The sequence below is a fragment of the Macaca thibetana genome, chromosome 12 (assembly GCF_024542745.1).
Source record: "Macaca thibetana thibetana isolate TM-01 chromosome 12, ASM2454274v1, whole genome shotgun sequence".
In the NCBI taxonomy this organism is placed as follows: domain Eukaryota; kingdom Metazoa; phylum Chordata; class Mammalia; order Primates; family Cercopithecidae; genus Macaca; species Macaca thibetana.
The window spans coordinates 107,419,013-107,431,934 of record NC_065589.1 but is presented as its reverse complement, the minus strand read 5'-3'; the positions used below and the strand labels follow the sequence as shown (position 1 = coordinate 107,431,934).

The 12,922-nt window shown below is 38.1% G+C and overlaps 1 protein-coding gene across 1 annotated transcript in view; it reads right to left on the bottom strand.

Moving 5' to 3' along the window:
- DARS1 (aspartyl-tRNA synthetase 1) overlaps positions 1-12,922 on the bottom strand; it is a 1,211,452-nt gene that overhangs the window by 34,429 nt on the left and 1,164,101 nt on the right. The window contains exon 6 of the mRNA XM_050750987.1: positions 4,411-4,513. Within this exon, the coding sequence (XP_050606944.1) occupies positions 4,411-4,513 (103 nt within the window). The remainder of the gene's footprint in view (positions 1-4,410; positions 4,514-12,922) is intronic.

Here is a 12,922-nt window from a genome sequence, read left to right as displayed (position 1 = left end):
GCACCCAATACAAGAGCACCCAGATTCATAAAGCAAGTCCTTAGAGACTTACAAAGAGACGTAGACTCCCACACAATAATAATGGGAGACTTTAACACCCCACTATCAACATTAGACAGATCAATGAGACAGAAAGTTAACAAGGATATCCAGGAATTGAACTCAGCTCTGTGCCAAGTGGACCTAATAGACATCTACAGAACTCTCCACCACAAAACAACAGAATATACATTCTTCTTAGCACCACATCGCACTTATTCCAAAATTGACCACATAGTTGGAAGTAAAGCATTCCTCAGCAAATGTAAAAGAACAGAAAGTATAACAAACTGTCTCTCAGACCACAGTGCAATCAAACTAGAACTCAGGATTAAGAAATTCACTCAAAACTGCACAACTACATGGAAACTGAACAACCTGCTCCTGAATGACTACTGGGTAAATAATGAAATGAAGGCAGAAATGAAGATGTTATTTGAAACCAATGAGAACAAAGACACAACATACCAGAATTTCTGGGACACATTTAAAGCAGTATGTAGAGGGAAATTTATTGCACTAAATGCCCACAAGAGAAAGCAGGAAAGATCTAAAATTGACACCCTAACATCACAATTAAAAGAACTAGAGAAGCAAGAGCAAACACATTCAAAAGCTAGCAGAAGGCAAGAAATAACTAAGATCAGAGGAGAACTGAAGGACATTGAGATACGAAAAAACTTAAAAAAAAAAAAAATCAATGAATCCAGGAGCTGGTTTTTTGAAAAGATAAACAAAATTGATAGACCGCTAACAAGACTAATAAAGAAGAGAGAAGAATCAAATAGACGCAATAAAAAATGATCAAGGGGATATCACCACTGATCCCACAGAAATACAAACTACCATCAGAGAATACTATAAACACATCTATGCAAATAAACTAGAAAATCTAGAAGAAATGGATAAATTCCTGGAACATGCACACTCCTAAGACTAAACCAGGAAGAAGCTGAATCCCAGAATTGACCAATAACAGGCTCTGAAATTGAGGCAATAATTAACAGCCTACCAACCAAAAAAAGTCCAGGACCAGACGGATTCACAACTGAATTCTACCAGAGGTACAAAGAGGAGCTGTTACCATTCCTTCTGAAACTATTCCAGTCAACAGAAAAAGAAGGAATTCTCCCTAACTCATTTTGAGGCCAACATCATCCTGATACCAAAGCCTGGCAGAGACACAACAACAAAAAAAGAGAATTTTAGACCAATGTCCCTGATGAACATCGATGCAAAAATCCTCAATAAAATACTGGCAAACTGATTCCAGCAGCACATCAAAAAGCTTATCCACCACAATCAAGTTGACTTCATCTCTGGAATGCAAGGCTGGTTCAACATACGCAAATCAATAAACGTAATCCATCACATAAACAGAACCAAAGACAAAAACCACAAGATGCAGAAAAGGTCTTTGACAAAATTCAGCAGCGCTTCATGCTAAAAACTCTAAATAAACCAGGTATAGATGAGACGTATCTCAAAATAATAAGAGCTATTTATGACATACTCACAGCCAATATCATACTGAATGGGCAAAAACTGGAAGCATTCCCTTTGAAAACTGGCACAAGACAAGGATGCCCTGTCTCACCATTCCTATTCAACATACTGTTGGAAGTTCTGGCCTGGGCAATCAGGCAGGAGAAAGAAATAAAGGGTATTCAACCAGGAAAAGAGGAAGTCAAATTGTCCCTGTTTGCAGGTGACATGATTGTATATTTAGAAAACCCCATTGTCTCAGCCCAAAATCTCCTTAAGCTGATAAGCAACTTCAGCAAAGTCTCAGGATACAAAATCAATGTGCAAAAATCACAAGCATTCCTATACACCAATAATAGACAGAGAGCCAAATCATGAGTGAACTGCCATTCACAATTGCTTCAAAGAGAATAAAATACCTAGGAATCCAACTTACAAGGGATGTGAAGGACGTCTTCAAGGAGAACTGCAAACCACTGCTCAACGAAATAAAAGAGGACCCAAGCAAATGGAAGAACATTCCATGCTCATGGATAGGAAGAATCAATATCGTGAAAATGGCCATACTGCCCAAGGTAATTTATAGATTCAATGCCATCCCCATCAAGCTACCAATGACTTTCTTCACAGAATTGGAAAAAAACTACTTTAAAGTCCATATGGAACCAAAACAGAGCCCATATTGCCAAGACAATCCTAAGACAAAAGAATAAAGCTGGAGGCATCATGCTACCTGACTTCAAACTATACTACAAGGCTACAGTAACCAAAACAGCATGGTACTGGTACCAAAACAGATGTATAGACCAATGGAACAGAACAGAGCCCTCAGAAATAATACCACACATCTACAACCATCTGATCTTTGACAAATCCGACAAAAACAAGAAATGGGGAAAGGATTCCCTATTTAATAAATGGTGCTGGGAAAACTGGCTAGACATATGTAGAAAGCTGAAACTGGATTCCTTCCTTACACCTTATACAAAAATTAATTGAAGATGGATTAAAGACTTAAATGTTAGACCTAAAACCATAAAAACCCTAGAAGAAAACCTAGGCAATGCCATTCAGGACATAGGCATGGGTAAGGACTTCATGACTAAAACACCAAAAGCAATGGCAACAAAAACCAAAATTCACAAATGGGATCTAATTAAACTAAAGACCTTCTGCACAGTGAAAGAAACCACCATCAGAGTGAACAGGCAACCTACAGAATGGGAGAAAATTTTTACAATCTACCCATCTGACAAAGGGCTAATATCCAGAATGTACAAAGAACTTAAACAAATTTACAAGAAAAAATCAAACCACCCCATCAAAAAGTGGGTGAAGGATATGAACAGACACTTCTCAAAAGAAAACATTTATGCAGCCAACATACATATGAAAAAATGCTCATCATCACTGGCCATCAAAGAAGTACAAATCAAAACCACAATGAGATATCATCTCACACCAGTTAGAATGGCGATCATTAAAAATTCAGGAAACAACAAGTGCTGGAGAGGATGTGGAGAAGAAATATGAACACTTTTCTACTGTTGGTGGGACTGTAAACTAGTTCAACCATTGTGGAAGACAGTGTGGCGACTCCTCAAGGATCTAGACCTAGAAATACCATTTGATCCAGCCATCCCATTACTGGGTATATGCACAAAGGATTATAAATCATGCTGCTATAAACACACATGCACACGTATGTTTACTGCAGCACTATTCACAATAGCAAAGACTTGGAACCAACCCAAATGTCTACCAATGATAGACTGGATTAATAAAATGTGGCACACATACACCATGGAATACTATGCAGCCATAAAAAAGGATGAGTTCATGTCCTTTGTAGGGACACGTATGAAGCTGGAAACCAATCATTCTCAGCAAACTATCGCAAGGACAGAAAACCAAACATTGTATGTTCTCACTCGTAGGTGGGAACTGAACAATGAGAACACTTGGACACAGGGTGGGAAACATCTCACACCAGGGCCTGTCATGGGCTCAGGGGAGGGGGGAGGGATAGCAGTAGGAGAAATACCTAATGTAAATGACGAGTTAATGGCTGCAGCACACCAACATGGCACATGTATATATGTGTAACAAACCTGCACGTTGTGCACATGTATCCTAGAACTTAAAGTGTAATTAAAAAAAAAAAAAGAAAAAAGAAAAATGGAAACCAAATAAATAAATAAAAGTACATCATCAGAAAACTTACAGCAAGATAGGTCCATTGTTATTCACTTATACTGGTAAGTAGTTTTTCAGATGTGTTTTATATTTTTCCCTATGTGGCTGTGGTAGACTGTTGGCAAAAATGGCTGCAATACTTCCTCTTGCTCCTGCATGTATATTCCCTTGCAATCATATTGCTTTTCCTCCCATCAAGGGCTAGAATCTATTTCTCTATCCCTTAAATCTAAGTTTTGCTGTGTGACTTTGACCAGTGGAATATTTAGCAGATGTGACACAAGTAGAAGCTTGAAAAGTGTCTGTTCTTAGGGTTTCGCTCTCTTGCCTTTGGGAACCCTCCTGGTACCTGAATATCAACATATCTGGGCTAGCCTGCTGGATGAGGGGAGGTCACAGAAAGAGATGCGCCAGACTTATCAGTCAGCCCAGCCAATGTCACATGGAGCAGATGAGCTATCTCAGTTGGGTGCATCACAGAATTGTCAGCAAATAAATGTTTGTTGTTTTAAGTCACTAAGTACTGGGGTGATTTGTTATATAATAAAAGCCAATTGATTCAGTAACTAATTTATAAACCTCAGTATTTTACATTAATTTTAATTAGTAAGAACATATAAATTGGACATGAAAAACCATTAGAACCCAAATCTATTTCTATATGTGATTTTATGTTTTGAAAAAAGTTACCTTCTGAACATGTAACTCAACATCTTGCTGTGTACAGCTTCCAATTTTCTGATTCACTTTTCTCACAACACCTTCTACATCCACAATGCTCTCTTTGTTGATGCTGTCAAGAGAAAAAATTCCCAACTTTAATCATCTCATCAGAGGTGTCAGAACTCATTTGGTGTTTCAGCAGTAAAGCTGAATATGTTAAAACTCTTCTTTAATATAGTAAGCCACTTGAGACAAAGCCAGTCTATTTAACCTACTTAGAATAAGCTATTATGTAGCATACTTTGTGAGATTCCTTGAAGAGATGATTTTTTAGATGCCATAATTTAGTTACCACTTATAAAATACTCTGGACATAAAAGGTAATAAAACCAGTACTGAATTGGGAAAAGTAGTAAAAAGTCTTTTAATTATTTATTAAAGAACATTTCCCTCCCTATTTTTGAGATTCACTAAGATCAGCATTTCCTATAATGAGAAATACTGGCTTCAATAAATGCAATTACTGGTATGTGATGGAATTAAATAATAGAAGAAGGTCAACTGAAAAGATTTTAAAGTAATAAGAGGACATTAGGGTACTGTTTTGCAATTAAATTCTCACTATCTTTAGTTTCTGAGTATGCTCTGTCATCGGATTTATGACTATTGGATTGTGTACTCCCATTTAAAAGGATGCCTACATGAAGTTTAATATATGATGAGCGTAAAATAAATGCATCTCCTGGGTAGCTCATTTTTATAACAACTTGAATTCTGAACACCAGACACTCAAATTCTAAAATACAAAATTTATAAAGTAGCTTATTAAACACAATGATTATTTTTTAATCACTAGTACATAACTGAGGAAGAAAATGTATAATCCAAAATGGCGATTCCCATACAAAATGTACCAGTTTTACTTTTGTGTATATTATTGCACTGACAAAGTTTATCACAATATAGTTGATGAAAAGGATAAAATTTAATTTTCATGGAAAAATTCTATTCATTCTGATGAGGATTTGGGTCTTTAGTAGTTGTGGTGCAATTAGACATTCTAGAAACTGGACAGTACTTACCTTACACAAGAGAACACCAGAATCCATTTCGATGAAAAAGGATCAAAATGAGGATAATAGGTAAAGAGTAGTTAAGAAAGAAAATTGTTTATTTCACTTGGTTACAATGCCTAGAAATCTGTATGTCTGTTACCAACTAACTTAAAAAAAAAAAAATCAACAGCATGCATATCTCTTGCACTCTCGTTAAGTCTCCTGCACTGGGGCTATCACCTAATACCTAGCTAAAATCTTGACTACTGAAGAAACTCAGAATTTATTATGGCAAAAGAAGTAGTTGATGAACTAAGGTAAGGCTCTTCTAAGGCTTGAAGGTATCAAGAGGTTCCAGTGGACTGTTATAAGGGCTTTCTAATACTTGCAATCTAGTGTCACTGAATGAATCTACCTTCAATGTGACTGCCACCTACCAGTAAATGTGATAACTGAGTGTATATTCAGGCGTGGTGAGAATTCTATTGCTTATCTCACATGTACTTTACAAGGAAGGTTTTCTCCTTTGTACCAATCAATGTACTGCTTCATCAAGCAACTTGACCCGTCCCAAGTAGAGGTACACTCTGCTACCTTTCTTCTATATCCCTAACCCCTTGGTCCCCTCATCTCACCTCCTTTGACTCCTATTAGAAGGCATTGCTGGCCCTCTGGACCTCCCATTGTCAGACAACCTTCTTCAAGCAACTCAAGTCAAACACATCTACTTTTTTTTTTTTGAGACAGTCTCATCTCTGTCACCCAGGCTGGAATGCAGTGGCCCTATCTCAGCTCCGCCTCCCGGATTCAAGTGATTCTCCTCTCTTAGCCTCCTGAGTAGCTGGGATTACAGGCATGTGCCACCATGCCTGGCTAATTTTTAAACTTTTAGCAGAGACAAGGTTTCACCATGTTGGCCAGGGTGGTCTCGAACTCCTGACCTCAGGTGATCCACCCGTCTCGGCCTCTCAAAGTGATGGCATTACAGGTGTGAGCCATCGCACCTGGCCCAAACACATCTACTTTTAAGGATTGAGAGTCATGCTAGTATCCTTCTAGAAAGAAGGTGGAATGTAGTCAAAGATACTCTGCCCAGGGCTGGCTGTAAGTCCAATTAAAGCAAACAAAAATTTCCTCTTCTTTCTCATTCGAAGGTACCAGATGACTCTTTTAACTCAGGACCTGAAACCTGGAACTGTATCTACTTTTAGTACTTTAATTCAGTAGTACTGAGTGCTAAAATATTAGATCAGCTAGTCTAGAAAACAACTACCATTTAGAACATTGTTTCCAGTCCTAAACAACTTACAAAATAACTTCTGAAACCACAAACTATTTCGTAAGCTAGGGCCAAAGTTATTATAAATTTCTGCAATTACAAATTGCTCTACTGAATCAATGGGAAAGAAGGCAGGATTAATCAGACATAGGGAACAGTTAATTTTTTTAACCCTTCCAATCTCAGCATTTCTATATGCAGCTGTTAAAAATCATAACCTATTTAGACATTAGTAAAACCATTCCATGATTTTGGACAATTTAGCTCTATTATCTCTATACAGCTACATCTGTATCTACATCTATTTCTATCTTACTGTAGACATGAGTGAATTCAGAAGAAAAAGCATTAAAATCAAAAAGGTTCCATTTGTGAAAAAGGGTCAGACTATTGGAGGGTTTTATGTATATATATAAAATTGAGTCAAAACAAGAGAGACAGGAATACTTGAGTACATTACTGCCAGTAGAAGAATAAAATTCTACTGATTGTAGAAACAGTCTAATTATATGATTTTAACTGACATTGTATATGAAGATGGCATAATATCTACAGGAGAGGAAAGGAGGGGAGGGGAAGAAAGAGGGGAGGAGAGAGAAGAGTGAGGGTACCACTGCTAGCTTCTTTTCATTATTGGAATCCCACAATCTTTCTTCAGAAACCTCACACGCTATAGGTGATAAGTGACCTTCTGAGGAGCAATGCAAGTGATGGGTCCAGTGTTTATGTATAAATTAACTATTGGAAAAACTCAAACTCATTCTCATTCTTTTAGATAAAAGAAAAAAGCAGGGAAGACAGGGTAGGCGGAAAGAAGAAAGTTAGTTTAATTATTTTCTTTCCCTCAATGGGTAATCTTGAGCAAATCACACTTTGGAGAGCACTGGGGTAGAGAACAAGAATCATAAACCCTGAGAAATGGTTACTGCAGATGACCTGAAAATCAATGGTGAAGGTATAATTTCTGTACAGGAGACAGGTGAAAAAATATTTAACAGCACACAGCTCCAGTCAAAGAGGTCACCATCTTGCAAATAAATGATGGAGACATAAATCTGGAGAAAAAGCAGTTTATCTCTTGCTGCTGGGTCCCAGTGTCAGGTTTTGACTCTACAAGTCCTCTTGTGAGTACGGAGAAGAATCACTGGGATCAACTTACTGCAAACTCGTCTCCTAGGTTCAAGTGACCCTCCCACCTCAGCCTTCTGAGTAGCTGGGATTACAGGCAGGCGCACCACGCCCAGCTAATTTCTGCATTTTATATAGAGACAGGGTTTCATCATGTTGCCCAGGCTGGTCTCGAGCTCCTGGGATCAAGTGATTCATCTGCCTCGGCTTCCCAAAGTGGTGGGATTATAGGCGTGAGCCACCATGCCTGGCAAACACACTTTTATTTTATAGCTCAAATGAAAGTGATTTTAGGCCAAGCATAGTGATTTTTAGGCCAGCACTTTTGGGAGGTCAAGGCAGGTGTTTCACCTGAGGTCAGGAGTTTAAGATCAGCCTGGCCAACATGGTGAAACCCCGTCCCTACTAAAAATACAAAAAATTAGCCGGGTGTGGGGGAGCGGCCCTGTAGCCCCAGCTACTCGGAAGCCTGAGGCAGGAGAACTGCTTGAACCCAGGAGGCAGAGGTTGCAGTGAGCAGAGATTGTGCCACTGCACTCCAGCCTGGGTGACAGAGCAAGACTCCATCTCAGAAAAAAAAAAAAAAGAAAGAAAGAAAGAGAGGAAAAAGAGAAAAGAGATTTCACAACTAAATCCCTAAAGTATTATTTCTATTATCTCTTTAGCAATTCCCTTTTATGTTCCAGGTTCTGTGTGAAGTGCTTTACGTACACACTATCTCATTTGAGCTTCACAAAGGCTTACACAGTAGGTATTATCAACATTTTACAGATGAGAAAACTGAGACTCTAAAAGGTTAAGTAATCAGACTACCATCACATAGCTAATATCATTTAATGATTACTGCCCTGGACAGTTCTGTTACAGACTGTCAAATTAGAACTAAATTTAAATATCTCAGAATGCATCATTGGCTCACTCTGAAATAATACATTTTCATTCTTAGAAGCTCATGAGCTGCTAGATTGCTTTATAGTTTCTGTGGGGAAAAAAAAAAAAAAAACAAACGGAAAATAATAGGCCCTTTAGTAATAGTTTTGTTTTATACAAAGTTATATTTAGCCCAGGAGAATGAATCCCACAAATGATCTGAAAATTTCTGACAGCAGATTTTAGACCTGTTTTTTCCTTAGCACATCTTTAGCATTATCCAAATTTCCAATACAGATGTTGCAGTGGACAGGACTGAAAATAGAAGCTGTTTTTCCTCTAACAGATAAATACCCTGTTCCAACAAAGAGGTATAAAATGTAGGTGCAACTGTTCAAGGAGTTGCAATACACAACAGTATAATGGCTTCGCCTCCATTCACCAACGTATCCACACGGATGCTGAAGGGGTATCCACATGCCCACCTCTCTTTGGGCCTCAACTATAGACAATATACACTCCTACTATAGCACCTGTACCCTGCCTCTGCATGCAGTTGTTTATCTCCCTTTCCCTCTCCCAAAATTAAGCTTCTCCTAAAATATACATGGCACACATAAATCTTTGCATACTCAAGCCCAGCAGAGTAAATGAACCAGAGCACGTGCTAAATACAAGTTTGTAAAAATCAATGAGACTTCTTCTGAGTATTATTTTGGTATTTTCCAGATCTAATAGTTAATGTAGGCTGGGTGCAGTGGTTTATGCCTGTAATCCCAGCACTTTGGGAGGCCAGGGTGGGTGGATCATTTGAGATCAGGAGTTTGAGAGCAGCCTGGCCAACATGGTGAAACCCCGTCTCCACTAAAAGTACACCAAAAAAATTTAGCTGGGCATGGTAGCGTGCGCCTGTAGTCCCAGCTACTCGGGAGGCTGAGGCAGAGAATCGCTTGAACCCAGGAGGCAGAGGCTGTGGTGAGTCAAGACTGCGCCACTGCATTCCAGTCTGGGCGACAGAAGGAGACTCCGTCTCAAAACAAACAAATCGTTAATGTAGCAAACTGAAAATTTAACCTACCAACTAGTAGAACACCTATTTTAGGTGAAAGATCTAGAAAGGAAAGAAAATAAACAAACTTGTATGTAGCTAGGTGACTCATTAGAGAATGAGAAACATACTTGTGACTCATCAGCTACCAATAAATCACTTAACCACAATGACTAATATGAAGAAAAATAAAATAAAATATGTATGTACACACATAATGGTACTAAAAAAGGCTCATTTTCATAATCAAAATACCTCTATGTTTGGGGACAGTGGGAAGTATTATATAAGCACAAACAGCGATATATAAATTATAACTTTAAAACTACTTTTCACATTAATTGTAGTCCTTTATAGCAGGCACTGTAACATTAAACTTTAAAAACCTGTGTTCACACTCACTGTCCTCTGTAAGAGTCAATACAAAAAGGCCTCCAGGACTTCCTTTAAAAAAAACTGGCTTTACAACACTTAAGCAAAACTAACAAAAACTACTCTGTTAATTACTTTAAAATGGCACACATAAAAAAAAATTTTTTTAAGAAAAAAGGGACAATATATCAACTCCAGGATCAACTATTAAACATTAGATAAGATGGGGATCCAGAAACACAGGCCTGGATAGATATGTACTGCATCTTTCTGCTTCTACACAAATTTCATTTAAAAACCTCAAACCATTTCAGATATATAATTAAGAACCTGCTCCTAAAACCTCTAGGGAATTAGATGTGCCAACCTTCCTATGCAACTCATTCAGTCGCTTCATTTTTATATGCATTCAGCCATGAGAAAATTGATCTTTCCAACAAATTGATTAAAATAATGTGTGAAGAGTCCTGTGGCACTTAAATCCAATTAGTGAGTCAACTTTTTAGATTACTCTATTGATGAATTGGATATTCCTAAGACAGACAATTTGAGGCAAAATAGTTGGCTCTGTATTAAATTCCAATGTTTCTTTTAAGGAAAATACTCCAATGCTAGAAACTGCTAGCAGTATTGTCTAGCCAGTAAAGCAAAAGACAAGCACTTCAGATTTAATATCTAAAGTAAGTGCTAAGATCGTTATCTACTTAAGATATTAAAAGTGACCTCATATTTTGCCTTTTAAATGATTAAGAAACCCCAGCTGGAACTATCTGATTTGATATTTTTAATAGTAGAGTCCTTGCTTTTTTCCACCTGGTATATGGCCAGAGGGAATAGCGTTAAATATAGGGCTTCATGGAATTAACATATAAATACCATTATTTCTCCCACTTTGTTGTGTATGAGTTCACATGCTTTAAATGTCACGTTTCTTTGGGCAGTAACATTCAAAATGGAAACGAAACATCCTGAAAATAAACAAATAGTCCTTAGGCACTCCTCTAGCCCTAAAGATAACTCCAAGCATTTTATGTACAACAACTGATCTAAGACAGAATGAAAATTAAACGGAGATTAAAAATGACCTTTCCCCCACAGACATATTTCTATCCATACTATTTTCCAAACCAGATTCTGGCAGAATGGTTAGCTGGTCCACTAACTGAGCTGCTAGCTTCCCAAAGAGAATGTGTTACTAACTAAATATTCTTTTGAATTATCTCATGCTTCATTGATCCTCAAGTTTCTAAGTAAAGATTTTTGTTTTATTTAAGCAACAGAATCCAATAGAATTGGTTTAGATGTTGGTGATATGCTGTTTTTAATAATAACAGAAGGGTGGTAGAATACTAAGCAATGGAACTCACACTACTTTCCAAATTTTGCCTTTCCAATTATATTTAGAGACTGAGAGATAAAGAGGAATGAGATCCTGAAGAGGTCAGTGAAACAATGAAAATAACAGGCACAGCCCATAAACCGCTATTTTCATTATAAAGTAGAATATACACAAGTGGGCCCAGCTGAGGAATAGGAATCAGTTGTCATGCCATGAACACAGAGGATACTCCAGCCTGGTGTTAGATGATGGAATCAGGAGTCTTTGGGACAGGGTAGTTTGTAGGGTGTTTGTGGGGCAAGAGAAACAAAGAGGCGGAAAATAGTGGATAAAGGTGCAGAGAGTAGTTTCAGGAATGGAGCATGGGGCCACATGAGATAAGGAGGAGGCTGAAAAGACTGGGAGAGAATGTGGAGATGGATAAAAAGACTAGAAGTCTTGATGAGGTCCAACAGAAAATGAGGTGGCCTGGGGGAGGCAGATTGGTGGAAATTATAATCAGAGGATTATGGGGTAAAACAACCTATTGGGCTTTTTATAAACTCAAAAGCCTGGAACTTCTCTTCAGTTAACTCAATATAGTTAACCTTAGGAGACACCACTGGCTGCCTACTCAATGGACTTCCTTTCTTCTTTGCTAAAGGAGCTAGCTTCACTCCTCTTCGGTGTCCACTCTTTATTCGGCCAAGTGCTATATGGGAAGAGGAGTTCATCCCAGCTCCAAAGAGTGGGTCATGTGTACTCTCAGTCCATGTTGGCAATTTATTCCAGATTAAAGGTGTCATTTCCACCTAGTTTCTCAAACCAGTCATTTTCTAATTCATTATTTTCCTTACTCCCACACATTAAGTAAGAAGCAAACAGATAAGATTCATGTTTTATCCACTCACTAGCAAACCCTGCTGTCACTTTCAAGAGTACAGTTTTGCTATAAAGCTTGTTTTGAAAATGTGAATTTGTTTCAACACCACTGACACATTAGGGAACAATTTGAGTATGAGAATTTTGCTTTTGCCTATGCCAGATTTCATCAGTGAGAACACTCGGTCAATACAGAAAACAATACTTGGGTGCACTCGGCCATGCAGGAATATACAAAATGCACACACCTTAAACATCTACCTGTAATTCATGTTATGAGCCATGCCCCTCCACATCTGGTGTTACAACTCTCCCTTTGATTTCAGACACTGTTCCTTCCATCACTTCACAATAACGTACAAACTGCCCTTCTTTTGACACCCACTTCCGCAAGCAAACTGCACATTTTTTTCAAGGTAAAATGCTATATATATTGTAGTATTTACGTATTTCTTAACCATTCAATGAGTATAAAACTGTTACCTTTAAGAAGTTAGGTTACTGGCCAGGCGTGGTGGCTCACGCCTCTAGACCCAGCACTTTGGGAGGCTGAGGCGGGTGGACCACCTGAGGTCAGGAGTTCAAGA